Here is a 26,332-nt window from a genome sequence, read left to right as displayed (position 1 = left end):
GGCTCTACCTTACTGTCCTTGCTCCTCTTCCTACTGCAGATAGCTGGAGATGTTATGTACTTTATCTTCCATGCAGGTTTAATGTGCTAATTCCATTAAAAAATCATCCCAATTAGCTTGAAGTCCCAAGTCCAATAGCATTGCCTCATCTCAAATCCAAACAAATACTTTCAAAGAAAAACTCTTGCCTGTGAGGGAGACGGATGGTCTTTTTATTACTTTATGGGTAATAAGAGTTTTTTCTTTCTTCATTTTATTGACCTTGTGGCACAACATTGACACAGCTACAATGCAAGCCTACAGTCTTTGAGACAGTACCCCTTCTGTAAAGAGCGTGTGACCCTGGTCACTGACCCATCCATGGTCTCTCGGCACCTGAAAGCTGGGCTGCTGAAGGGTTAAGGTTGTAGAGAAAGGGTGACCCCGACTGAGGGCGACCACTGACCCGTCCTTTCCCCATGGTTCCTCAGCACCTGAAGGCTGGGCCCCTGAAGGACCCTCTGCTGGACGACCAGGGGGACTTCAACAGGATGTGTGGGGCCATGAAGAAGATCGGCCTGGATGACACGGAGAAGCTGGACCTGTTCAGAGTGGTGGCCGGGGTTTTGCACCTAGGCAACATCGACTTTGAGGAGGCAGGCAGCACATCAGGTGAGCAGGGTGTCTGTCGGTCTTTCTGTGAGGTCTCTTTTTGTCTGTCTGACTGTCTTTTCGCTCTCACACTCTGTCTCTCACTTTGTCTCTCACTCATTCACTGCTCACTATAGTTTCCACATCAGGTGAGAACGGTCTCTGTCTCTCTCTACCTCCCCCTCTCTCGCTCTGTCTCTCTCATTCACTCAGTGCTCATTATAGTTTGCACATCAGCTGTGCCAGCTCTTGCTCTCACTCACTCACTCACTCACTCACTCACTCACTCACTCACTCACTCACTCACTCACTCACTCCTCATCATCGTTTCAATAGTTTTTTGCATGCTTGTTTGCAAGCTTTCTTAACAGATGGCTGGCTTATGAGATGTCAGAGTATATCACTCCAAAACGCATACTATTTGGTACATTAACCAACAACAAAGACACAGCTGTCTCTCTTTCAGTGCAGTGACAATGTGAGTAAAGCACCAGGGCACAGGACAGGAAGTCTAAGGGATGCTGAGGAAGTGGTAGTTCAAGTTTTGTCAGAGCTGGCAGATACCTTTGCAAAAAATGTAAATAATAATGGATCCGGGGGCCTACAAAATGGGGTCTAGTCCCTGGTCTAGTCTAACCAGAAAAACAATCCTATTTTGTGTCTGTGAAGCAGGTGCGCCGTTTTGCTTTTGTCCCCCAGGACACTTGCTCTGTGATCAATTACTTTAATCTTCAGCTTTCTTCTAAAGACCCATGTGGCCTCTTGTTGTAGTCTGTGAAATGTATTTTATTCACTTTCAAAGAGCCACCACCGACACAAGGACACTGGGGACTAGTCATTCTCCTCCCATTCATTTACTATTGATACAAAGCCATTGGATTAACTGATGAAATGTTTCACGTCTCTTTGTGAATGTTGCTCTTTGTAGTCCTCTACGGTTATAATATCTTACAGAATAATCTCATAGATTTTTGTTGTTGTTGTTAGAGCAAGTATATTCTTTCATTTGGCACGGCTGATGCATTATGATGTGAATGTCTTGGGCTCTCCTCCACCCACTGACTCCACATTACACACATGCTGTTTCAGACGACGGTCACAGTTTATGAGAATAAACCATTCCTTTTGAACATCAGAGTGAAACTTGAATGTAGTGCCTTTCATTTCTCCTCTCTTTTTTCCCTCTGTGAAAGTGAAGAGAGTGAGAGCGGCACACCATGGCAGCGTTTAAAACGAGTAGTTTGTACTTAGCGGGAGTCTCCCGTGGTGTGTTTTTACAGCGACCTGAAGCAAAGAGTCCAGTCAGAGAAGATAATGATCATAAGGATGAGAGATGGGAACTGTCCTGATGCTCCTTGTCCCCAACATGAAACATAGGATATCCTGCCTCAGCTCTTCTGAGAGAAGCGCCTTCCAGTGTCGCACTGAAAACTGTGCCCCTTATCCCCTCCTTCCTGTGTTGCCACCAAACCATCCCTCTTATCAGCTCCTTCCTGTCGCCCCTAAACAGTCCCCATTATCCCCTCCTTTGTGTCGTCCCAAAACTGTCCTGTGTCGTCCCAAAATTATCCTGTGTCGCCCTTGAACTAGCCATCTTATCCCCTCCTTTCTTTCCCACTATCCCATCTCTTGTCTATCTACAGATTGTATGCCAGATAATGTGATATAACCAAAGATTTTTGGTGTCAGTTACTGGGCGTTACAGGAAAGCCCCATACAAACCACCGCCATAGAATTTTCAACTAACCTGTTTTTGGCGATACTTTCTTTTGTTCTTGATTCAGTGAAAAAATTATATTTCGAAATGTCAGTTTCCAGTTGCATGTGGTTCTACAAAAAAACATAAATTCTGAAAAGTATTAAATCTATGTTTTGTATGGAGTGAGATTTGCCTCTTATGTGTGTGTAGATCTTTGTTTTGGTCCACTGTGTCATATACTTCTGCACGTGGCCACGTTGCATAGAAACGACTAGTTCCAAAGACGCTGGGAAATGCTAGATGCGCCGCAGCTAAGATGGCGAGGAACCTCCTTGCGTGTTACAAAACATGGATTGAATATCTTTCTTTCTGAGTTTTTGCTGGTTTTTGTAGAACCACTTGCAACTGGAAACTGACATTTCTAAGAGAATGAAGAATGTATCGCCATGAACAGGTTAGCTGAAAAATCTATAAGTATGGGGCTTTCCTGTAACGTCCAGTAATAGACACCAAAGACCTTTGGGTATATCACATTATCTGGTGTAAAATCTGTAGATACCTGGCACGGTAGGAGACTTATGAAATGCATAGTGTTAGGCAGTGATGGAGTGCTATGGTTCAGGAATAATGAAGCCTGTTTCATTATGAAATAGATGGGCAAAAAGGTTAAGTCTTCGCTGATAAATCATGTGAGAGTGATTGTAGGCTTTGTCCTAATATTATTGAGACCAGACTAGGGTGAATCTGGATTTCCGTATGTAGCTAGTGCTTTAAAATGTAATATTGTCCCAAGAGTACCAGACTTTGATCGTGCTGTTTCCTTATGGATGTTCAGGATCGATATGGGCAGTATTGAACTGTAGTACATGTCATGATATGTCAAACCCATGTTGTACTGTAATGTACAATATGTGCACTCACTGTATGCACATTTTACCCAGGGTCAGAGCTTACTCAGTCTTCAATAAAATCACTGTTGACATTTTGACTTTCTCATTGAATGACAGCTGAACTGGAAGTATCTTTGCTAAATTCTTCCTAACCTCTCACAACATCATTCTACACATTGTCCTTAGAAAGTTACTAACAATGTTACTAACAACATTACTAACTACTCACAATGTGATCGCGCTGTTCCACCAGGTGGCTGCACCATAAAGAACCAGTCGAGCCAGACGGTGGAGTACTGTGCTGAGCTGCTGGGTCTGGAAGAGTTGGACCTGCGAGTCAGCCTCACCTCCAGGGTCATGCTCACCACAGCAGGGGGCGCCAAAGGAACAGTTATCAAGTAAGTCACAATGGAACGACATATAGAACATATTATTACATATAGCATCTCTATGTAAGTCACTTTCTTCTCCTCAACGGCCTTGCATGGAGAGAGGACTGCGAGTGCATTTTAAATGGCACTATTCCCTATATAGTGCACTACTTTTGACCAGGACCCATAGGGAATAGGGTGGGTTTTCCACTGCCTTTTATTACATTTTACATTTTAGTCATTTAGCAGACACTCTTATCCAGAGTGACTTACAAATTGGTGCATTTTCTTGTCTTTTTAAGTGGGGGTGGGGGGTAGAAGGATTGGGGGGGAGCTTGTTCCACCATTGGGGTGCCAGAGCAGCGAATAGCTTTGACTGGGCTGAGCGGGAACTGTGCTTCCGTAAAGGTAGGGGGGCTAGCAGGCCAGAGGTGGATGAACGTAGTGCCCTCGTTTGGGTGTAGGGTCTGATCAGAGCCTGAAGGTAAGGAGGTGCCGTTCCCCTCACAGCTCCGTAGGCAAGCACCATGGTTTTGTAGTAGATGCGAGCTTCAACTGGAAGCCAGTGGAGTGTGCGGAGGAGCGGGGTGACATGAGAGAACTTGGGAAGGTTGAACACCAGACGGGCTGCAGCGTTCTGGATAAGTTATAGAGGTTTAATGGTCCTTTTATGAGAGGACAGGCAAAATAACAGGTAGCTCCTGTGTTTTTTAATTGCATGTGATACGTGTTTGTATTCCTAAACATTCCGATGTGAGACAGTATGTCTGTCAATATGGTGGTGATTCTAGCCTATTTGTATTGGAAGGCTTGTGTTTGTAGATGGTGTCAGGTCCACATGATTAGCACTCTGTTAACACCTGCCTTGCTGGCCACATGCCAGTTACCATAGGAACCAATAGATGCGCGTGTGTGTGCGCATTTGTATTGTGTGTGTGTGTGTGCTGCGGACGTCACAAACAGTAGTGCTGTGCCTCTATCTCTGATTAAAAATAGGAACTAGCCACTATTGAATGAATACGTGCCCTTGACTTGATGTTGTTCAATAGAACACTAGTAGAGATAGGGCTGAGCAGGAGAGAGGTGAGAGAATCACATGCAAAGAAGAAACAAGTCATGTTGCTGTGGGAATGGACAGCTTCAAAGTCTTCAAAGTGATGGAGGGAGTAAAAGACAAGGGTTGTGGGTTCGATTCCCACAGTATGGGGGAAAAAAATTTATTCACTCTAACTGTAAGTCGCTCTGGATAAGAGCGTCTGCTAAATGACTAAAATGTAAAATGTAGTGCACTACTTTTGACCAGAGCCCTATGAGCCCTTGTCAAAAGCAGTGCACTATATAGGGCATAGTGTGCAATTTGGGACGCATGCCTCTTTCTCGATCTATGGCAAGGCCCTGTGTGCATTTAGCCGTGGCCCAGCCTGTCTAATGCCTGACAGTGATTGTTGTATGGGCAGCTTGGCGCTCCCTCAGCTCGCCAACCTGAATGCCAAGCCACTCGATATGTGCAATTACCCTTATGTCCTCCCTCACAAATGTTTGTCTGTTGTTTCATTTGTGGAGAGAGAGACACTTTCACACAGTAGTTAAGCTTTAACTGCTGCTTTATATGGGCCTGGCTGTGTCTTTATGTGTGAGTCCTACTCTATTCCCTACATAGTGCACTATTTTTGACCAGGGCCCATAGGGTTCTGGTCAAAAGAAGTGCATGATATAGGGAATCTGGTGCGATTTGGGACGCAGCCTCTGAGGGCGTAATATTAAGCAATTAATTATTGGTGTGCCGTGCCTTGTTTCACTTCTGTTTAATTAATAGCAGCAATCGCAATGTGTGAGTACAGTTACATTAAGTGACTTATAAAGGGTAGACAGGGATTTCAACCGGCTCTCTCTGTCTGTGGCTCCACCACTAAGCGGCCTATTTTTATGACTTATGTAAGGGGGAAAGCTGTATCTAGCTAAATGTTAGCCTGTTTAGGGACTAGCTTTTAAGGCGTTTATATGTGCGAGGCAGAATGTGGGAGAGAGAGATGTTAATCGTGTTGACCCCACCATGGTGAATTCAGTGGTGGACTCAGCATCTCTGCGAGGCCAGGGGGGGTCAGTCCACTCTCTCAGCTTGCCCATATTCACAGTGCAGTACAGACTCATTTAACGGTCATATAAATAATATGTGAGCCTCTCAACTTCCTGATAACATGCTGCCGGGATAATTTTGTGGAGATCATTGAGCAAGGTGGATAACCTCAGGCTTCATAGGGAATACACACATCCCAGCTACTGTTAGTGTTCTGGCATTTCATACCTGGAAGCTGCTCTTCTTCCCGGGGAAGGACTGCCCGCTCCATGATCTCGCCATCACGGTTGACAACTCCATTGTGTCCTCCTCCCAGAGTGCAAAGAACCTTGGCATGACCCAGGACAACACCCTGTCAATCTCCGCTAACATCAAAGCGGTGACCCGATCCTGCAGGTTCATGCTCTACAACATTCGCAGAGTACGACCCTACCTTACACAGAAAGCGGCACAGGTCCTAATCCAGGCACTTGTCATCTCCCGTCTGGATTACTGCAACTCGCTATTGGCTGGGCTCCCTGCCTGTGCCATTAAAACCCTACAACTTATCCAGAACGCTGCAGCCCGTCTGGTGCTCAACCTTCCCAAGTTCTCTCATGTCACCCCGCTCCTCCGCACACTCCACTGGCTTCCAGTTGAAGCTCGCATCTACTACAAAACCATGGTGCTTGCCTACGGAGCTGTGAGGGGAACGGCACCTCCTTACCTTCAGGCTCTGATCAGACCCTACACCCAAACGAGGGCACTACGTTCATCCACCTCTGGCCTGCTAGCCCCCCTAACTCTACGGAAGCACAGTTCCCGCTCAGCCCAGTCAAAGCTATTCGCTGCTCTGGCACCCCAATGGTGGAACAAGCTCCCCCATGACGCCAGGACTGCGGAGTCACTGACCACCTTCCGGAGACACTTGAAACCCTACCTCTTTAAGGAATACCTGGAATAGTATAACCGTAATCCTTCTATAACCCCCCATTAAAAAAAAAAGGGGTGGTTGTCCCACTGGCTATCCTAAGTTGAATGCACCAATTTGTAAGTCTCTCTGGATAAGAGCGTCTGCTAAATGACGTAAATGTAAATGTAATATACCTCTTGATTATAAATGAGAGGCCAGGGCTTAACCCTGGTATTTAAATGTTTTAACTGGGCTGTGGACCCTTAGCTTCTCACTGGCTGGAAGAATATAAATGAAACATGGCTTGTGGTTGAGAGAGTGCGAGAGAGGGCCCAGGTGTACTGAGAGCTGAAGGGAGCAAAGGTGTAAGACGAGGTGGTGTGATGCTGGGATCATAATGGGGAGCTCTTGTCTTGTGGGATGTGTTAAATGGAGATCCACAGGAGGGACGAGGTAATGGATAAGTCCTGCCCGAAGAGTGCGTGTGTAGTGTGGGTGTGAGGGATGGAGGTAAAGGTGTGTGAGGAGAATCAAGACATTAGAGGTGGATTTTGGACATAACCTTAAAGTACTACTAGAGCTACTAGTACAGCGTTATCCTTGTTCTCTCCTGCCTTAAAGGAAAAACTTTAGAAGCAAAGTGTCACTTGCCACTTAATCACTATGATGCTTTTTGCATAATATGATTCATTTTGCATCATCATGATGATGTGGCAAGTGACACATTGCTTCTTGAAAGTCCAATAGCTTGAAAACTTGACTGCTGACATTGTGGACTAATGAACAAAAATACCAAAATATAGTTGATATAATTAGTTTTTTTTCTTTAAGGGCATGACAATGATGTGTTTGTGAAGCAAAGCTAAAGCTTGAGAAACTTTTTTAAGTCCACGTGGCAGCCATGTTGTACATTTGGCGCTCCACTGCATTTTTAGTCCTCTCGGTAGTCTCTGATTATTGAGCTGCACACTTGACTGCAGTCAGAGCTCTGGGGCCATTACAATACATTCTCAGAGCTGTGATGCTTATACTTTCTCTCATTGTTAAGGCTCCTTATCACACCACAATCACTCTTTCCCTAAGATGTCAATAACCCAATTATCTGCTTGGGAAACCAAGCAGACCCTCAGTATTTTTGCACACCCACGGTGATGAATGCATGGGATTATTTAGACTGACTCGACTCTGTCGTTATGAATTGTGGGCTATTGATTTCACCAGCCATCACTGCTCAAGTATGTGTCTCTGTATGCGTGTATATGTCTTTGCTCTATGTTTCTTTGCTGGTGACAAATCAAATTTCCCCTCGTATGGAATACATGGTAGATTTAGCTTAGATATACTTTATTGCCTGTTTTTCACAGAAATTTAACTTTGCATACAAAGGCAAGCATTCACTTATAATATAATAAACAGTATGCCATTTAGCAGATGCTTTTATCCAAAGCAACTTAGTCATGCATGCAAACATTTTACATACAGAGGACCAGTGCTGGAGGAAGGAGGAATGATGTGCTTTCTCTCTCCCTCTCAGAGTGCCACTGAAAGTGGAACAGGCGAACAACGCACGGGATGCCCTGGCCAAGGCTGTGTACAGCCGGTTGTTTGACCACGTGGTCACCAGGGTCAACCAGTGCTTCCCCTTCGACTCCTCCGCTAACTTCATCGGGGTTCTGGATATCGCAGGCTTTGGTCTGTACCCCCTTTATGTGCTCTGTGCTACATGTACGTGATACATGATACCACATTATATGATAGTAGTAGTAGTAGTAGTAAACATTATTATCCCTAAGGCGGAAATGGTTTTGCAGCATAATTGTCCATAAAAATTCATCAAACCAACAGACATTTCACCATGAGACATTATACACAACATAACACGAACCACTCATTGCACACAATTGCAAGAGTTCATTAGTCAGAGACAGTGGTGGTTTACAGCTAAAGTGCTTGTTTTTTAAATGTGTTTTCATTTCCTGATGTCTCTCTTCCAGAGTACTTTGAGCACAACAGCTTTGAGCAGTTCTGCATCAACTACTGTAACGAGAAGCTGCAGCAGTTCTTCAACGAACGCATCCTGAAAGAGGTGAGCGCTTCTTCCACTGTCGGTCTGTGGACCCCGACGCCTCCTCTCTCCTTAGTTGACATCCCAGCTGTACAACAGGGCTCAATCTCAAGTTGCCTTTCTGTGATTCCTAGCATCCTATCTCCTTGCCTCCTCCTCAACTGTATTGGAGGGGAATGACCAAGGTCCTTCCCATTGGACCTTCTTCTCCAATGCGTCCTGAGAAGGAGGCGTGGAGAGAGGATGCGAGAAATCTAGGAAAGATGAACTGAGAAAGAGCCCAGGTGTTTGCAACAAGCAGAAGGAAACCTTGATATTTAAGAATCAGTTATATTTGTCAGAGAACTTGCTAATGTAATATATTATTGCTGGATAGCTATAATAGACAGAAAAGCTTATGCCCTCATAGACTTGAAGAAACTTTCAAAGTTCTTGAAATGTTCTGGATTGACTGACCTTCATGTCTTAAAGTAATGATGGACTGTCGTTTCTCTTTGCTTATTTGAGCTGTTCTTGCCATAATGTGGACATGGCCTTTTACCAAATAGGGCTATCTTCTGTATACCACCCCTACCTTGTCACAACACAACTGATTGGCTCAAACGCATTAAGAAGGAAAGAAATTCCACAAATTAACTTTTAAGAAGGCACGCCTGTTAATTGAAATGCATTCCAGGTGACTACCTCATGAAGCTGGTTGAGAGAATGCCAAGAGTGTGCAAAGCTGTCATCAAGGCAAAGGGTGCCTACTTTGAAGAATCTCAAATATAAAATATATTTTGATTTGTTTAACACTTTTTTGGTTACTACATGAAGGAAATAGTCAAAATAAAGAAAAACCCTTGAATGAGTAGGTGTGTCTAACTTTTGACTGGTACTGTATATATGATTGTTCTCTATTCTAATGAGGCCAAAGACGCAAATGTATTCAAATGAAGTCTATGAGGGCATAATATTTTCTGTCTATTATAGCTATCCAGCAATAATACATTTACGTTAGCAAGTTCTCTGACCAATATAACTGAATCTTAAATATCAAGGTTTCCTTCTGCTTGTTGCAAACTCCTGGAATAAGTAAGTGTGTCCAAACTTTTGACTGGTACTGTAGGTAAACAGACTTCAATTATTTTCTGAATGTCATTATGAATGACATTACAAATGCTTGTTATTGGAACCGTTCTGTTTTGAATTCTAGGAACAAGAGCTGTATCAGAAGGAGGGTCTTGGAGTAAATGAGGTCCATTATGTCGACAATCAGGACTGCATAGGTTTGTCTCATCTTCACATCATTTCAGAGGTTTAGCCTACGTACAGTATCCTCCACCTAGTTTCCAGTGTTTTCCCCCTGTTTTTTCAATGTGTTGCCATTCAATGTTCTTCTGACTGGAGATCTGTTTTGACCTCTGTTTGTGTGGGAAGGTGGAATAGCTGTTTTCTCTGAGGGAGGTTAAGCTTTTGAGCGCACAACTCTTGACCCTGACCCCAAGTTATGTTTCATGGTCAACAGAAATAAAGCCAGTTGATGGGAGGTAGATTGATTATGTTGCAGAGCACACCTAAACCCCTCTGTTTGAGATGTGTGTGGTACGGAGGCAGGATACCAGAGAGTGGAATGGAGGTGACAGGGGTTAACGCTAGATAGAATGGGGTCTGCGTTTAAGAGAAGCAGCCATTGGACCAAAGCCTGCCCTGTAGACTCTCACATACACTGCTCTCTGAGAACAGACATTTTACTTTCTGTTCCATCAAGTAGGGTTGGGCGGTATAGCTAAAATATCATATCACAATATTTTCACATTTTTTACGGTATTTTATATTTTTTAATAATACAAGTTCTACATTTGCTTTAAGTAATGCATGACCTAGAATGGCAACGCATCAATTCTAAGTGATTTCAATGGGTCTTTCTCAATTCTGGTTGTTTTATACTGTTCATTCAAACTTCAACCAAAGGTAATTTTCATAGATTTCTGCATTTCCTGCACTCATTTGAGATCATGTCCACACTGCCACAAAGGGCTGCATGATATGGGCAAAACATCTAGGCCTTATTTTAACAAAATTTTGCTATTGCTATTTGATTTAGATACAAATTATTGGGTGAACTGTTGGAATCATGGAAATGGAGTGAATATTTTAATTCTAGAGTTAGAATATAATAGTGGCCACTTTGAATACCATGTTGTTTGACATGAAAAAGCCAGGGAGGAGTTATTGTGACAGGTTAGGAGCCAAAGTGTTGATCAGTGTTTCCCAGGGGACCCTAATTAGATGTTAGCTACGTTAAATGTTTTTTCTTACTTGATTTAGCTAACATATTGATGCGTCACCTATTCCTCTCTGATTTAGAAGATACTGTTGCACAATCAAAATGCTGACTTAGGCCTACACTAGCACTGGTATCAGGCTGTATTAGCTAGCTACGTTTTCTCTGACTCAGTAAATGTATTAGCTAGCTAGCCAGCTTACTTACAATTAGCATTAGCAGCTAACACAATTTATTTTAGCCAGAACTTGCTAATAAAAGACAAACTAGCTGTTTGCAGACAGTGAGATACACAAACTAATAGTGTAATTATAGAACGCTTGTGGATTTATTTTAAGAAGCAAAGTGGAAAGCAGCATCGTTGTCAACCAGTGGAGGCTCCTCAGAGGAGGAAGGGGAGGACCATCATCCTCAGTGAATTTCATAAAAATTAAAATGGTAAAACATTGAAAAAGTAATCCTTTTTAGATAAAACTCTACTAAATATATTCACGTCACCAAATAATTGATTAAAACACACTGTTTTGCAATGAAGGTCTACACTAGCCTCAACAGCACTCTGTATGGTAGCACCATGGTGTAGCCGGAGGACAGCTACAGTGAGGGAAAAAAGTATTTGATCCCCTGCTGATTTTGTACGTTTGCCCACTGACAAAGAAATGATCAGTCTATAATTTTAATGGTAGGTTTATTTGAACAGTGAGAGACAGAATAGCAACAAAAAAATCCAGAAAAACGCATGTCAAAAATGTTATATATTGATTAGCATTTTAATGAGGGAAATAAGTATTTGACCCCCTCTCAATCAGAAAGATTTCTGGCTCCCAAGTGTTTTTTATACAGGTAACGAGCTGAGATTAGGAGCACACTCTTAAAGGGAGTGTCCACAGAAGCAATCAATCACCAAACTCTCCACCATGGCCAAGACCAAAGAGCTCTCCAAGGATGTCAGGGACAAGATTGTAGACCTACACAAGGCTGGAATGGGCTACAAGACCATCGCCAAGCAGCTTGGTGAGAAGGTGACAACAGTTGGTGCGATTATTCGCAAATGGAAGAAACACAAAAGACCTGCCAATCTCCCTCGGCCTGGGGCTCCATGCAAGATCTCACCTCGTGGGGGTTGCAATGATCATGAGAACGGTGAGGAATCAGCCCAGAACTACACGGGAGGATCTTGTCAATGATCTCAAGGCAGCTGGGACCATAGTCACCAAGAAAACAATTGGTAACACACTACGCCGTGAAGGACTGAAATCCTGCAGTGCCCGCAAGGTCCCCCTGCTCAAGAAAGCACATATACATGCCCGTCTGAAGTTTGCCAATGAACATCTGAATGATTCAGAGGAGAACTGGGTGAAAGTGTTGTGGTCAGATGAGACCAAAATGGAGCTCTTTGGCATCAACTCAACTCGCCGTGTTTGGAAGAGGAGGAATGCTGCCTATGACCCCAAGAACACCATCCCCACCGTCAAACATGGACTTGGAAACATTATGCTTTGGGGGTGTTTTTCTGCTAAGGAGACCGGACAACTTCACCACAACAAAGGGACGATGGACGGGGCCATGTACCGTCAATTCTTGGGTGAGAACCTCCTTCCCTCAGCCAGGGCATTGAAAATGGGTCGTGGATGGGTATTCCAGCATGACAATAACCCAAACCCACGGCCAAGGCAACAAAGGAGTGGCTCAAGAAGAAGCACATTAAGGTCCTGGAGTGGCCTAGCCAGTCTCCAGACCTTAATCCCATAGAAAATCTGTGGAGGGAGCTGAAGGTTCGAGTTGCCAAACGTCAGCCTCGAAACCTTAGTGACTTGGAGAAGATCTGCAAAGAGGAGTGGGACAAAATCCCTCCTGAGATGTGTGCAAACCTGGTGGCCAACTACAAGAAACGTCTGACCTCTGTGATTGCCAACAAGGGTTTTGCCACCAAGTACTAAGTCATGTTTTGCAGAGGGGTCAAATACTTATTTCCCTCATTAAAATGCAAATCAATTCATAAAATGTTTGACATGCGTTTTTCTGGATTATTTTGTTGTTATTCTGTCTCTCACTGTTCAAATTAACCTACCATTACAATTATAGACTGATCATGTCTTTGTCAGTGGGCAAACATACAAAATCAGCAGGGGATCAAATACTTTTTTCCCTCACTGTATGTATTCACCCCCTTTGCTATGAAGCTCCTAAATAAGATATGGTGCAACCAATTACCTTCAGAAGTCACATAATTAGTTAAATAAAGTCCACCTGTGTGCAATCTAAGTGTCACATGATCTGTCACATGATCTCAGTATATATACACCTGTTCTGAAAGGCCCCAGAGTCTGCAACACCACTAAGCAAGGGGCACCACCAAGCAAACGGCACCATGAAGACCAAGGAGCTCTCCAAACATGTCAGGGACAAAGTTGTGGAGAAGTGCAGATCCGGGTTGGGTTATAAAAAAATATCTGAAACTTTGAACATCCCATGGAGCACCATTAAATCCATTATAAAAAAATTGAAAGTGTATGGCACCACAACAAACCTGCCAAGAGGGGGCCGCCCACCAAAACTCACGGACCAGGCAAGGAGGGCATTAATCAGAGAGGCAACAAAGAGACCAAAGATAACCCTGAAGGAGCTGCAAAGCTCCACAGCGGAGATTGGAGTATCTGTCCATAGGACCACTTTAAGCCGTACACTCCACAGAGCTGGGCTTTACGGAAGAGTGGCCAGAAAAAAGCTATTGCTTAAAGAAAAAAATAAGCGAACACGTTTGGTGTTCGCCAAAAGGCATGTGGGAGACTCCCCAAACATATGGAAGAAGGTACTCTGGTCAGATGAGACTAAAATTGAGCTTTTTGGCCATCAAGGAAAACGCTATGTCTGGCGCAAACCCAACACCTCTCATCACCCCGAGAACACCATCCCCACAGTGAAGCATGGTGGTGGCAGCATCATGCTGTGGGGATGTTTTTCATCGGCAAGGACTGGGAAACTGGTCAGAATTGAAGGAATGATGGATGGCGCTAAATACAGGGAAATTCTTGAGGGAAACCTGTTTCAGTCTTCCAGAGATTTGAGACTGGGACGGAGGTTCACCTTCCAGCAGGACAATGACCCTAAGCATACTGCTAAAGCAACACTCAAGTGGTTTAAGGGGAAACATTTAAATGTCTTGGAACGGCCTAGTCAAAGCCCAGACCTCAATCCAATAGAGAATCTGTGGTATGACTTAAAGATTGCTGTACACCAGTGGAACCCATCCAACTTGAAGGAGCTGGAGCAGTTTTGCCTTGAAGAATGGACAATAAACCCATTGTCTAGATGTGCCAAGCTTATAGAGACATACCCCAAGAGACTTGCAGCTGTAATTGCTGCAAAAGGTGGCTTTACAAAGTATTGACTTTGGGGGTAGCTGTGCACGCTCAAGTTTTCTGTATTTTTGTCTTATTTTTGTTTGTTTTCTCAAAAAAAATATTTTGCATCTTCAAAGTGGTAGGCATGTTGTGTAAATCAAATGATACAACCCCCCCCAAAAATCCATTTTAATTCCAGGTTGTAAGGCAGCAAAATAGGAAAAATGCCAAGGGTGGTGAATACTTTCGCAAGCCACTGTATACAGTAAGTGAATTTGTCCCAATACTTTTGGTCCCCTAAAATAGGGGGGAAGGGGGACTATGTAAAAAAAAAGTGCTGTAATCTCTAAACGGTTCACCCGATATGGATAAAAAATACCCTCAAATTAAAGCTGACGGTCTGCACTTCATAGTCGTTTGTATCATTTCAAATCTAAGTGCTGGAGTGCAGAGACAAAGCAACAAAAAATGTGTCATTATCCCAATACATTTGGAGCTCACTGGATCTTACACCTTCAGTGCAGTGTTTCCGCAGCAGTCATTTTGCTCTGGCGTTGCGCCATGGCAACATCATTGCCGCCACAACAAAAATATATGGAACATTAAAGGCACACTTTTATGTTCCACTTTGAAGATGCTAGAATAGTCCAGATTTACTTTTCCTCTGTAAACAAAACGACTAATGAATAGAAAAATCTGACAACCCCATAATAAAATCGTATCTATTTACCTAGTCGGCTTGTTGTTGAGCGTTCTATGCGAGATGATAAATATTCCTCTCAAGGTGCATTCAAGTTGCAGGTGCCATAGGGAGGGAAACATGCATGCTGACAATCAAGGCACAACAATTCATAATGCAATTGTGGGGAAAACAGTGGTTTTAATGGCCTTTGTTAAAAAGAGGGGGATCCCAGCTTTGTATTTATTGTGGATCCCTTCCTAGGGTCCAGCAAACATTAAGGCAGTAATATACATTATAATACAATTTTTAAACAAGGTGTAATCTGATTTTACTGCTTACGTGAGTAACTTGATGTGTAGCCATGTAGCCATGGCTCTGTGTAGTAATGTGTGCCTCCCATAGTCTGTTCTGGACTTGGGGACTGTGAAGAGACCTCTGGTGGCATGTCTTGTGGTGTATGTATGGGTGTCTGAGCTGTGGCTAGTAGTTTAGACAGCTCGGTGCATTCAACATGTCAATACTTCTTACAAAAACAAGTAGTGATGAAGGCAATCTCTTCTCTACTTTGAACCATGAGAGATTGACATGGATATTATTAATGTTAGCTCTAAGTGTACATTTAAGGGCCAGCCATGCTGCCCTATTCTGGGTCAGTTGTAATTTTCCCAAGTCCCTCTTTGTGGCACCTGACCACACAACTGGGAAGAAGTCCAGGTGCGACAAAACTAGGGCCTGTAGGGCCTGCCTTGTTGATATTGTTGTTAACAAGCAGAGGAGCGCTTTATTATGGACAGACCTCTCCCCATCTTAGCTACTGTTGCATCAATATGTTTTGACCATAACAGTTTACAATCCAGGGTTACTCCAAGCAGTTTAGTCTCCTCAATTTGCTCAATTTCCACATTATTCATTACAATATTTAGTTGAGGTTTAGGGTTTAGTGAATGATTTGTCCAAAATACAATGCTTTTAGTGTTTTGACAAACTTATTTCTTGCCACCCATTCTGAAACTGACTGCAGCTCTTTAAGTGTTGCAATGATTTCACACGCTGTAGTAGATGACGTGTATAGTGTTGAGTCATCCGCATACATAGACACACAGGCTTTACTCAGAGCCAGTGGCAGGTCATTAGTAATGATTGAAAAAAGTAAAGGGCCTAGACAGCTGTCCTGGGGAATGCTTGATTCTACCTGGATTATGTTGGAGAGGCTAGCATTAAAGAACACCATATGTGTTATGTTAGACTGGTAACGTCTGTTTTAACGTCTGTTGTTAATCTAGTTACTGTAAAATAGAATTGTATCTGGTCAAACACCATTTTTCCCCCCAGAAGTATACTTAGGGTTGGTAACAGGCTGATTGGTCGGCTATTTGAGCCAGTAAATGGTGCTTTACTGTTCTTGGGTAGCAGAATGACTTTTGCTTCCCTCCAGGCCTGAGGGCATAAACTTTTTTGTAAGCTTAGATTGAAGAGATGGCAGATAGGAGTGGTAATATTGTTTGCTATCATCCTCAGTAATTTTCCATCCAAGTTGTCAGACCCCAGTGGCTTGTCATTGTTGATAGACAACAATAATTGTTTCAAATCTTCCACACTCACTTTACGGAATTCAAAATTACAATGCTTGTCTTTTCATAATTTGGTCAGTTATACTTGGATTGGTTCGGTGTTTGTTGCTGGCATGTCATGCCTATTTGCTAATCTTGCCAAGGAAAAAATCATTAAAGTAGTTGGCAATATCAGTGGGTTTTGTAATGAATGAGCCATCTGATTCAATGAATGATGGAGCTGAGTTTGCCTTTTTGCCCAACATTTTCATTTAAGGTGCTCCAAAGCGTTTTACTATTATTCTTTATATCATTTATCTTTGTTTCATAGTATAGTTTATTTTTGTTCTATTTAGTCACATGATTTCTCAATTTGCAGTAGGTTTGCCAATCGGTTTGCCAACCCTCTCAACCATAACACTTTTCAATTCCTTATCAATCCACGGGGATTTAACAGTTTTTAGTCATTTTCTTAATGGGTGCCTGCATTTTAGTAACTGGAGTAAGCAATTTCATAAATGTGTCAAGTGCAGTGTCTGGTGGCTCCTAATTACACACCACAGACCAGCAAATATTCTTTACATCATCAACATAGGAATCACTACAAAAACTCTTGTAGGACCTCTTATACACAATATTAGGTCCAGTCTTTGGAACTAGGTTTTCCTAGATATGGCTACCATATTGTGATCACTACATCCAATGGATTTGGATACTGCTTTACAGCAGGTTTCTGCAGCATTAGTAAAGATGTGATCAAGCTTTCCATGCCTACTTTATTTATTTCTCAACTCCTAAATATGCAAAAAAAATTAACCCTGAGTTTTTAGCAGCGAGATGGTTAGCATGTTACTGCTCAACTATTTGCAGTGAGTGAATAGGGGAGAGTGGGGCTAAATGTAAGACGGGTCAATTGTAGGGTGACTTGGGGTAAAACGCACCCTACCTTAAATAATTTTGGGGGAGTGACTTAACTTGTGATGAGACAGATTACATTTTTTGTTCAGTAAGACTATTGGCAACCAGGAATGTGTTGGGGGAAAAAATTGTGACATAAAGCTGACTAGGTGAAAAATCTGTCGATTTGCCCTTGAGCAAGGCACTTAACCCTAATTGCTCCTGTAAGTCACTCTGGATAAGAGCGTCTGATAAATGACTAAAATATAAATGTAAGTGGTTTCTGTGAGAAGTACAGGCAGGGGGCGTGTTACCCTAACAGGTAGACCTATATTATAGATTTACTGCGTTTATGTAAGTTCATCAACAAGATGCTAATTAGTTAAATAATCACATTTGGGATCTAGCTAATGATTAGCTCAATAGGGTAAATGCAGATAGGCACCCCATGCTTCAGCCTATTTATTTATAGCCACTATGCTGCTATCAGTTGTGCTACAGGTGATAATGCTTATTGCTAATAGCAGACCTGATATACAGTTGAAGTCGGAAGTTTACATACACCTTAGCCAAATACATTTAAACTCAGTTTTTCACAATTCCTGGCATTTAATCCTAGTAAAAATTCACTGTTTTAGGTCAGTTAGGATCACCACTTTATTTTAAGAATGTGAAATGTCAGAATAATTGTAGAGAGAATGATTTATTTCAGCTTTTATTTCTTTCATCACATTCCCAGTGGGTCAGAAGTTTACATACACTCAATTAGTATTTGGTAGCATTGCCTTTAAATTGTTTAACTTGGGTCAAACGTTTCGGGTAGCCTTCCACAAGCTTCCCACAATAAGTTGGGTGAATTTTGGCCCATTCCTTCTGACAGAGCTGGTGTAACTGAGTCAGGTTTGTAGGCATCCTTGCTCGCACACGCTTTTTCAGTTCTGCCCACAAATGTTCTATAGGATTGAGGTCAGGGCTTTGTGATGGCCACTCCAATACCTTGACTTTGTTGTCCTTAAGCCATTTTGCCACAACTTTGGAAGTGTGCTTGGGGTCATTGTCCATTTGGAAGACCCATTTGTGACCAAGCTTTAACTTCCTGACTGATGTCTTGAGATGTTGCTTCAATATATCCACATAATCTTCCTTCCTCATGATGCCATCTATTTTGTGAAGTGCACCAGTCCCTCCTGCAGCAAAGCACCCCCACAGCATGATGCTGCCACCCCCGTGCTTCACGGTTGGGATGGTGTTCTTCGGCTTGCAAGCATTCCCCTTTTTCCTCCAAACATAACGATGGTCATTATGGCCAAACAGTTCTATTTTTGTTTCATCAGACCAGAGGACATTTCTCCAAAAAAGTACAATCTTTGTCCCCATGTGCAGTTGCAAACTGTAGTCCGGCTTTTTTTATGGCGGTTTTGGAGCAGTGGCTTCTTCCTTGCTGAGCGGCCTTTCAGGTTATGTCGATATAGGACTTGTTTTACTGTGGATATAGATACTTTTGTACCTGTTTCCTCCAGCATCTTCACAAGGTCCTTTGCTGTTGTTCTGGGATTGATTTTTGCACTTTTCGCACCAAAGTACGTTCATCTCTAGGAGACAGAACGCGTCTCCTTCCTGAGCGGTATGACGGCTGCGTGGTCCCATGGTGTTTATACTTGCGTACTATTGTTTGTACAGGTGAACGTGGTATCTTCAGGCGTTTAGAAATTGCTCCCAAGGATGAACCAGACTTGTGGAGGTCTACAATTTTGTTTTTGAGGTCTTGGCTGATTTCTTTTGTTTTTCCCATGATGTCAAGCAAAGAGGCACTGAGTTTGAAGGTAGGCCTTGAAATACATCCACAGGTACACCTTCAATTGACTCAAATTATGTCAATCAGAAGCTTCTAAAGCCATGACATCATTTTCTGGAATTTTCCAAGCTGTTTAAAGGCACAGTCAACTTAGTGTATGTAAACTTCTGACCCACTGGAATTGTGATACAGTGAATTATAAGTGAAATAATCTGTCTGTAAACATTATTGGAAAAATAACTTGTGTCATGCACGAAGTAGATGTCCTAACCGACTTGCCAAAACTATAGTTTGTTAACAAGAAATTTGTGGAGTGGTTGAAAAACGAGTTGTAAACTTCCGACTTCAACTGTATATGCATGGTCCATTATGTAGAAATAATTTAAACAAATAAAAATTATATTTTAGATGGTGGCAGCATCATTTTATTTTCATTCAATTTGGAGTGGAATGTCATTTAAAAAAGTCACCAGAACTGAGCTTCTCATTCCTTCTACATACAAATTATTCAGTGGCCCTGGTCAGGGCCGGACTACTGCATTTGGTAATCCGGCCCTGGGCTATACAAAGACTAAACCCCTAATGAAATACAGGAAGCAACAGTATAGTTCGAAAGCTGGAAGATGATTGGATATAGTCATTTTGGAATACCTTGACCTTTTGACCTCTGTCTGTTTACAGACCTTGTGGAGGCCAAGCTGGTGGGCATCCTGGACATCCTGGATGAAGAGAACCGTCTACCTCAGCCCAGCGACCAGCACTTTGCAGAGACCGTACACAACAAGCACAAGAACCACTTCCGACTGACCGTGAGTATTTACTTCAACCAGGAATCATGTCCTTTTTGTGTGTTATAGGCTGTGCATGTGTGTGCGTTTTTAGCAGTTGTAATGTCAGTCGTGTGTTTTCTTTCTTTGTTAAGCCATTGGAATAGGTCATGCTTCAGTGGTTGTATTTGTGTTTCACTTATTTAAAATGGATGATGTGTGTGTGTGTGATGCGTCCCTCAGGTGCCTAGGAAATCCAAGCTGCAAGTCCACAGGAATGTGAGGGATGACGAGGGATTCATCGTCAGACACTTTGCAGGAGCAGTGTGCTATGAGACGGTACGTTCAGGTTCACACACAATGACTCAGCAGGATGTCTGAAGGCAAAAAACAACATCACACCTTTTTTATGATTTTATCAGGTGTATTTATGTTATCCACAATGTCCTTGTTGGTAGGCCTATACTGCAGCATCTTCAACCAAACATTCTCCTGCTTTGAAATCTGCACATAACCCAGCAGGTGGAACTCAAAGCATGTTTTTTAATATAAATGACCCACTTATCTTCCAAACAGAGTAGCCTTTTTGTGAACGGGGTACTTCTGCATCTTCAAGGTTCTACATTTTCTCTGAATTGCAGACCAAGTTTGTGGAGAAGAACAATGACGCGCTGCACATGTCCCTGGAGTGCCTGGTGAGTGAGTCTAAAGACCGGTTTATCCGGGAGCTCTTTGAGAACTCCAACAACACCAAGGATGCCAAACAGAAGGCCGGCAAACTCAGCTTCATCAGCGTCGGCAACAAATTCAAGGTGAGGACGAATGTTAATCCCAAGCCTTTTATTACCACACTTTATTCTTGCGCTGCTCAACATGGTAGGCATCCCAAATGGCACCCTATTCTATACAGTGGGGAGAACAAGTATTTGATACACTGCCGATTTTGCAGGTTTTCCTACTTACAAAGCATGTAGAGGTCTGTCATTTTTATCATAGGTACACTTCAACTGTGAGAGACGGAATCTAAAACAAAAATCCAGAAAATCACATTGTATGATTTTTAAGTAATTAATTTGCATTTTATTGCATGACATAAGTATTTGATACATCAGAAAAGCAGAACTTAATATTTGGTATAGAAACCTTTGTTTGCAATTACAGAGATCATATGTTTCCTGTAGGTCTTGACCAGGTTTGCACACACTGCAGCAGGGATTTTGGCCCACTCCTCCATACAGACCTTCTCCAGATCCTTCAGGTTTCGGGGCTGTCGCTGGGCAATACGGACTTTCAGCTCCCTCCAAAGATTTTCTATTGGGTTCAGGTCTGGAGACTGGCTAGGCCACTCCAGGACCTTGAGATGCTTCTTACGGAGCCACTCCTTAGTTGCCCTGGCTGTGTGTTTCGGGTTGTTGTCATACTGGAAGGCCCAGCCACGACCCATCTTCAATGCTCTTACTGAGGGAAGGAGGTTGTTGGCCAAGATCTCGCGATACATGGCCCCATCCATCCTCCCCTCAATACGGTGCAGTCGTCCTGTCCCCTTTGCAGAAAAGCATCCCCAAAGAATGATGTTTCCACCTCCATGCTTCACGGTTGGGATGGTGTTCTTGGGGTTGTACTCATCCTTCTTCTTCCTCCAAACACGGCGAGTGGACCAAAGAGCTCTATTTTTGTCTCATCAGACCACTTGACCTTCTCCCATTCCTCCTCTGGATCATCCAGATGGTCATTGGCAAACTTCAGACGGGCCTGGACATGCGCTGGCTTGAGCAGGGGGACCTTGCGTGCGCTGCAGGATTTTAAATCCATGACGGCGTAGTGTTATACTAATGGTTTTCTTTGAGACTGTGGTCCCAGCTCTCTTCAGGTCATTGACCAGGTCCTGCCGTGTAGTTCTGGGCTGATCCCTCACCTTCCTCATGATCATTGATGCCCCACGAGGTGAGATCTTGCATGGAGCCCCAGACCGTGAGGGTGATTGACCGTCATCTTGAACTTCTTCCATTTTCTAATAATTGCGCCAACAGTTGTTGCCTTCTCACCAAGCTGCTTGCCTATTGTCCTGAAGCCCATCCCAGCCTTGTGCAGGTCTACAATTTTATCCCTGATGTCCTTACACAGCTCTCTGTTCTTGGCCATTGTGGAGAGGTTGGAGTCTGTTTGATTGAGTGTGTGGACAGGTGTCTTTTATACAGGTAATGAGTTCAAACAGGTGCAGTTAATACAGGTAATGAGTGGAGAACAGGGGGGTTTCTTAAAGAAAAACTAACAGGTCTGTGAGAGCCAGAATTCTTACTGGTTGGTAGGTGATCAAATACTTATGTCATGCAATAAAATGCAAATTAATTACCTAAAAATCAGAATCAAAATCAAAATTAGATTCCTTCTCTCACAGTTGAAGTGTACCTATGATAAAAATTACAGACCTCTACATGCTTTGTAAGTAGGAAAACCTGCAAAATTGGCAGTGTATCAAATACTTGTTCTCCCCACTGTATATAGTGCACTACTTTTGACCAGGGTCCATAGGGCTCTGGTCAAAAGTAATGCACTATGTAGGGAATAGGATGCTATTTGGGACGCAACCACCATTGCCTATGTTCAAGTATGTTAATCCTGTATTTTATAGGCAAAACAGTAGCATCAATGCTATATGTTTACTTTATGGTCGTAACAGTGATGTCCTTCCTTACTCTATGCTAAGTGATATTGATCCTGTAAGAAGTGTTGTTGATGTTGTTGTTATTATTAAGTGAAATATTTAGTCATGTTAATAAGAAGTTAGCTGTCATGGAACTACACTGCACCTAGACCATGGAGAGAAGCAGAAAAGTTAGAATACAAGAGAGTTACAAAAAGTTATTACAATTTTAGAGGTAATTTGAACCGGGTTCTCGGTTGCATAATGTGTTTTGAAGGTGTTGTCTGATTGAATCTACCTTTCGTTTAGTTTCCGCAGAGTTCATGTTCTCTCTGTATCCTGTTACCTGTGGTGTTCTAATGCCTCTCCCTCCCACTGTTCCTCCTCCCTTTCTGTTCTGTTCTTCATTCCTCCTCCCTCTGTCTCCTTTCCATATCCCCCCATCATAGCTGTGATTTAAAGTTCAGAAGGTGTGTAGAGAGAGGGAGAAATACTGACAGGAAAAGCAGAAACGTAGGGGGGGTAAAATCAGTCGTGATGACTCGTAGAATCAGCCAGGGAAATAAGGTAACTCGTCTTGTGCTGTTGTGTGTTACGAATCCCCACAATGCATCAGTGAATAATGCAGTGAACGGCCTGATGTTCTCCAGCTAACCGCTTCCAGCCACCCCCTGTCCCCTCTCTCCCCAGTCTTGTCTCTGTGCTGCCTCCCTCCACAGTTTGTCCCTTGCACCACAACATGCATACTTTGAATCTGAATTCAGCTCACAGCAAACACTTGCTAATGATATCTGGATGTTGGCAGCTTTCAATTCCAATTAATTTAGATGTTATCCATATCAGTATCGACAGTGTACAGTAGTGTCAATATTTTGCAACTTGTTATAGACCACAGCGAGATCCATAGCTTGTAGGATCAGATCAATCTTTACTGACAGGATCAATGACCATCGATCAATTGCCCTAAAGTCCAATTACCGTGCTACGATACCACGTAAAAATTCTGACAAGTACAATAAATACAAGACTTATGTGCATGCCAGTTGGCAGCTGCACCCAATATGACTGCCTGCCAGGCACCTACTGTAAATATTATGGAGCTACTGTAAATAAGGCAGCTACTGTAGAAATAGTGATATAGATAATAAGTCTTTGAGCTTGACTAAGGCCTGATCAGTGATGCAGCGTTTAGTACCCGTCTGTTCTCAGAGTTACAAGGTGAGATAGGAAGCGTTCTCAGCTGATCATTTGCGATGTGATATCCTGCCGGGTGTATGAATATTAATGTCCCAGTGGTGGTCCCTAGACCAATCAGTCTGTTAAACACAGCTCTTTGCAGACTAGGGTTGCAAAATTCTAGTAACTTTCTCAAAATTCCCAGGTTTTCCAGAAATCCTGGTTGGACAGTTCCTGAAATCAGGAGGGAATTCGAACTGGGATTTCTGGAAAACCTGGACATGTTGGGAAGGTTACAGGGGTTTTGCAACAAGAGCTCTAGAACAGTGACAGAGAGGGGCCAACAAGCGGTTATCTGTCTATCTGTCTGTCTGTCTGTCTGCCATCCCACAATGCACAGTTAGTTGGCTACCATGCATTCCTCCGTCTGTGTCTGTCCCTCTGTTCCTGTGGTCCTATCAGTGTTGTATTTAGGCCTGTTTGCATGAATTACATTAAAACGGAATCTCTTTGTTTTAGTTTCAATGCGCTTCAACCATAAATGTGTGCCCTTCACGGCTGTACTGTTGCTTAAGTAGCTGTTGATTTGAGTTTTGGACAGGCGCGCTGGAGGCAGAAAGAGACTAGACAGGTCTGTAAAGTCTGTCTGTATCACTAAACAAAGGTTTTCTTTTCTTCTTTTACATCAACAGACCCAGCTGAACATTCTACTGGAGAAGCTTCGCAGCACGGTTAGTATTTACTACAGTGCTAAACGATTTACTGCTTTAACCCACTCACAGGGTATCTAACTTGAGTTGAGATCGGGTCTCCTATAATATAACTTTATCGATCTCCCAGGGAAATGTTTTATTTTGTCAGTCCATAATGCCTAAGCTGATGTCTAACCAATCTGGGTCACCAAAGAGGTGCACTGTGGCCATCTTCACTGTGGCTGCTGTCAGGGCTAACAGCTTGAAATTGCATATAGAACACTTCAATTGAATAGGATCTTTATGACTAACAGCCTCTTCTCTCTCTCCCTCCCAGGGCTCCAGTTTCATCCGCTGTATCAAGCCCAATCTGAAGATGGTCAGCCACCAATTTGAAGGGGCCCAGATCCTCTCTCAGCTGCAGTGCTCAGGTCAGTATATAGTCCTAAAGAGAAGGACTAATCAACTTGGCACCCTATTCCCTATGCGCCCTGGTCAAAAGGGTGCCATTTAAAACACACACTCTACATTGGTGATGGATGACGTGAAGTTTCCCCACCGTACTATGTAAAGCGCTAATCCAGTTAATTATTAATTAGTTTATATTTAACTTGCATACAACGACACAGGGAGACCTGACTACAGATGTGGAATTTTAATCCGCCAGAAAGCAATCAAATGCAAAATGACCAGTGTGATTTACATGCATTTACTGAAAACTCAGTTTTCCTTCCTCTCCACAAATTAGCACACAATTACATTTGGAGAAGAGCTACTGTATAGCATCTACATTTCTGCTTGTTCATCACAAATTCCTACCAGTGACCTGAACTTGACAGTGCCCTGTTCCACAGCAATCGTCCTCGTCCTAGATCTAGATGGGTGTACGTGCGGTGGCCCGCTGGGGACAATAGCCAAGAGCTGTTCTACTTGAGTGTTTTTTGAACTTTTCTCTTTCTCAGACCTTTAAACTAAAGGCTGCTAAGCAAATTAAAAGTCCCATTCTCCTGTTCAATTTGCATACTACATTTAACATGCTTTTCTTCTGTATCCTTGGAGATTCCTTTTTATTTTAATTTTTATTAATTTTTTATCTACACAAACTCATTAGTGATCCCTCAGATACAGGGAGAGACTGTGCTCCAGCTCTCTGAGATAAAGTACAAATTGTAGTGCGTTAACTGTATTGAGTGGGTGGTGGACTGAGTGAAGTCAGCAAATGTTAGTTTGATACATTGGAAGAATGAGTCAGAGAAATGTGTCTTAAGGTTTACCACTGACTGAAAAGGAGAAGATTAAAGCTTTAGCTAGTGTTGTACAATAAATAATATATTTCTGAAATGGAGAAAGTGTCATGCCTTAACTTCTGATGCAATATTCGATTATTTAAGGTTATTTGAGGCATCATTCGATTTTTTTCCTTCGATAATAAAGCTGCCATTAGTTACAACTGCCAAGATGTTCAGTTGAGCTGGAGTGACCCTGTGTATGTCTGTGTGTAGGAATGGTGTCTGTGCTAGACCTCATGCAGGGAGGCTTCCCCTCCAGAGCTCCATTCCATGAGCTCTACAACATGTACAAACAGTACATGCCTGCCAAGCTGACCCGCCTGGACCCAAGGCTCTTCTGCAAGGTCAGTGCCTCATGACACACACAGATATGCACACACACACACACACACACACAAACACACACTGGCCCTGCTCTGGGCTTCTCTACAAACACAGTTTGACATGTTGATATGACATGTATTGACATCATGCGTTTGTGCTGCAGGCTTTATTCAAAGCGCTGGGTCTGAACGAGAACGACTACAAGTTTGGGCTGACCAGAGTGTTCTTCAGACCTGGGAAGGTGAGAACTCCATGATCTGTCCCTGTCTCTGTGCTGTTGTC

The 26,332-nt window shown here is 42.9% G+C and overlaps 1 protein-coding gene across 7 annotated transcripts in view; it reads left to right on the top strand.

Annotated features, from left to right (window-relative positions):
• LOC121549043 (unconventional myosin-VI) overlaps window positions 1–26,332 on the top strand; it is a 130,409-nt gene that overhangs the window by 68,630 nt on the left and 35,447 nt on the right. For all 7 annotated transcript variants that reach the window (XM_041860843.2, XM_041860842.2, XM_045210257.1 and 4 more), the window contains exons 11-22: window positions 471–651; window positions 3,473–3,617; window positions 8,094–8,251; window positions 8,554–8,645; window positions 9,820–9,892; window positions 19,840–19,967; window positions 20,169–20,264; window positions 20,567–20,737; window positions 24,438–24,476; window positions 24,775–24,868; window positions 25,940–26,070; window positions 26,214–26,291. In XM_041860843.2, the coding sequence (XP_041716777.1) occupies window positions 471–651; window positions 3,473–3,617; window positions 8,094–8,251; window positions 8,554–8,645; window positions 9,820–9,892; window positions 19,840–19,967; window positions 20,169–20,264; window positions 20,567–20,737; window positions 24,438–24,476; window positions 24,775–24,868; window positions 25,940–26,070; window positions 26,214–26,291 (1,386 nt within the window). The remainder of the gene's footprint in view (window positions 1–470; window positions 652–3,472; window positions 3,618–8,093; window positions 8,252–8,553; window positions 8,646–9,819; window positions 9,893–19,839; window positions 19,968–20,168; window positions 20,265–20,566; window positions 20,738–24,437; window positions 24,477–24,774; window positions 24,869–25,939; window positions 26,071–26,213; window positions 26,292–26,332) is intronic.

The sequence above is a fragment of the Coregonus clupeaformis genome, chromosome 33 (assembly GCF_020615455.1).
Source record: "Coregonus clupeaformis isolate EN_2021a chromosome 33, ASM2061545v1, whole genome shotgun sequence".
Taxonomy (NCBI): Eukaryota; Metazoa; Chordata; class Actinopteri; order Salmoniformes; family Salmonidae; genus Coregonus; species Coregonus clupeaformis.
The sequence above is the reverse complement of the archived record's forward strand: the minus strand, read 5'-3'. Positions and strand labels throughout refer to the sequence as shown.